A 2,480-nucleotide genomic window follows, 5' to 3' on the forward strand; every position below is an offset into this window, starting at 1 on the left:
GCAAAATTCACTCTTTCCAACAACCAAGATGAAAGTTCTGTAAGCATTTCTAATACTAATGCAAAGTGGCCAGCCCAACAGGGACAATGATCCCATTCAGAGAACCCACTGCTAAGGAAACTGCGTGGGCAGGGAGTCTTTGAGCCAGAATCTCTCTTTGCTGAAGTAGCAAAGATGAGAATTGCTGAAGCAGGGATTACTATATTGATTTCCGCATCCTCAGAGACCCATCACCTGCACCTCTGAGGCACTGAGGAAAAATCCTCCTGGGTCTGTCCCACATGGTCTCCTAGGAGGCTGAACAGAAGAAGAAGGGGCCTTACCCTTCTCCCTCTCTGGCCCAAAGCTGAAGAACAGTAACTTCAAGGCTGAGTGTGTATTGTGCCACTCAAGCTTGGTGCCTCAGGAGTGACCTGGTGAGGTTAGAGGCTAACAAAGGAAGAAAGGAAGGGATAGCCACAGAGACCAAAGTCTCGCTGCCTGGGCTTCAAAATATCCGGGGCACCTGAGGCACCAAGAATCCAAGGAATACAGAGGTAGGCACTTACGGTTGTTGTTGTCAAAGGCACTTACTGTAGCTGCCTTTATTTGCCAGATTCAAGGTGGTCACTAATTAGCGGGCTCAGTCTCGAGATCAATGATCCCAAAGGTCTCCTGGAAGATATTCTGTTTAGGATCACCATGGACATTAGACACCCCATCTTCATCCTTTGTGGCTAATTGCAACTACGTAGGCTGTGTGTGTGTGTGGGGGGGGGGAGGAGGCGGGGTGAGGAAACCAGGCCTCATTTATTTATCAGGACCTGGTAATGGCCAGAAGCGTTGGAGGGGCCTGCTTCTCTTGTCTGTCCACTCCTGCTGTCCTGATAGTGAATCTATGTGAGTGTGTGACTCTGGGCCCTCCACAGTTCCATTCATGACTCTTCTCACTCTTCTCCAGACCTTCAGCATGGCCCACCGATTTCCAGCCCTCACCCAAGAACAGAAGAAGGAGCTCTCAGAAATCGCCCAGCGCATCGTTGCAAATGGGAAGGGGATCCTGGCTGCAGACGAGTCAGTGGGTGCGTGTAAGAGGTGGTCACAACATGCCACAAGCACACTCTTGTTTGTAAATTTAGCAAAACCAACTTGACAATTCATCCTCCTTCCTCTCAGAGGAAGTCAGGGTTTATACACACAGCAGTGGGATCAGAAGACTCAGCAGGCACAGACCTTTTGAGTTCTGTCGTCATATTCCTGAAAATCTGATAGGCACGTTCCTGAAAAGCAAGGGAAGAGGCTCAAGCTCTCAACACAAAGGCCCCTCGCCTTAAATCAGGATTGCAGTAATGCTAGTCACTCAGTAACCAGCATAAGGTTAGATATACAGCCATCTCCTGCTAATGAAGGAGCTCTGGTGGCGTAGTACCTAAGGCATTTGACTGCTCACCAGAAGGCTGGCAGTTCAAACCCACCAGCCACTCCCCGGAGGGAAGGTTGGGCAATCTACTTCCATAGTGATACTGCCTCGGAAACCCAAGTAGGAGTCGCTATGGGTTGGATTCAACTCCACGGCAATGGTTGCTTGCTTTTTTCACTGCTAATGAAGTCAGGTTAAACCAGAGCTTCCAACCTATTCATTCAAGTTCAACCTCCTGTTGAGAATTTGCATATCCATCCTAGATATAGGAGCTCTGGTGGGGTAGTGCCTAAGGCACTTGACTGCTAACCAGAAGGCTTGTGGTTCAAACCCACCAACCACTCCTTGGAAGGAAGATTGGGCAATCTCCATAGTGATACCACCTCGGAAACCCAAAGAGGAGTCGCTGTGAGTCAGATCCAACTGGATGGCAGTGAGTTTATTTGTTCAGTTGATCCAGATATATTGAATCAGAATCCACCTTTTAACAAAATTCTCAGGTGATTCTATGGATTTTATGTATACATAAGACTGTGGTGGGCTTGCTCAGCCTACCATTAAAGGACAAAAAGCCAGAGAAGTGAAGACCTTGTCACATCTCCTCTTATGATATATGTACATCTATCTAGTCAGACTGGAGACTAGAGACTGGAGAGTAGAGAGACCTGAAGACCTTTTGTACCCTCATAGACCCATTGGTGGCTTCCATTTTGACCCCTATATACACAGAAGACACACTGGGAAATTTTCCAAGCAGCATCCTGACAGAAACCAAGGTTTTTCTACCAGGAGACAACAAAAATTGTCAGGAGTTTGAAGATCTGAGTCTAAACAAGAGAGAGAGAGAGAGAGTCTTGTTTTCCATGATGTTAGGTTCACTGAGATAGCATGGGAAAGTGGGGAAGGGAAGCCCTGCTTGTCCTCACGCTGCCTGTGGCCCTCCCCCCTTAGGCACCATGGGAAACCGCCTGCAGAGAATCAAGGTGGAGAACACCGAGGAGAACCGCCGGCAGTTCCGAGAGATGCTCTTCACAGCGGACAGTTCCATCAACCAGAGCATTGGCGGGGTGATCCTTTTCCA

General features: G+C 48.4%; 1 protein-coding gene across 1 annotated transcript in view; it reads left to right on the forward strand.

Annotated features, from left to right (window-relative positions):
• Positions 1-949: 949 nt before the first annotated feature.
• Positions 950-2,480, forward strand: part of ALDOB (aldolase, fructose-bisphosphate B) — an 11,140-nt gene continuing 9,609 nt past the window's right edge. The window contains exons 1-2 of the mRNA XM_007950326.1: positions 950-1,061; positions 2,351-2,476. Of these exons, the coding sequence (XP_007948517.1) occupies positions 950-1,061; positions 2,351-2,476 (238 nt within the window). The remainder of the gene's footprint in view (positions 1,062-2,350; positions 2,477-2,480) is intronic.

Source organism: Orycteropus afer, unplaced genomic scaffold (genome assembly GCF_000298275.1).
Source record: "Orycteropus afer afer isolate SDZICR_OR568_19922 unplaced genomic scaffold, OryAfe1.0 scaffold00267, whole genome shotgun sequence".
NCBI classification, from domain to species: domain Eukaryota; kingdom Metazoa; phylum Chordata; class Mammalia; order Tubulidentata; family Orycteropodidae; genus Orycteropus; species Orycteropus afer.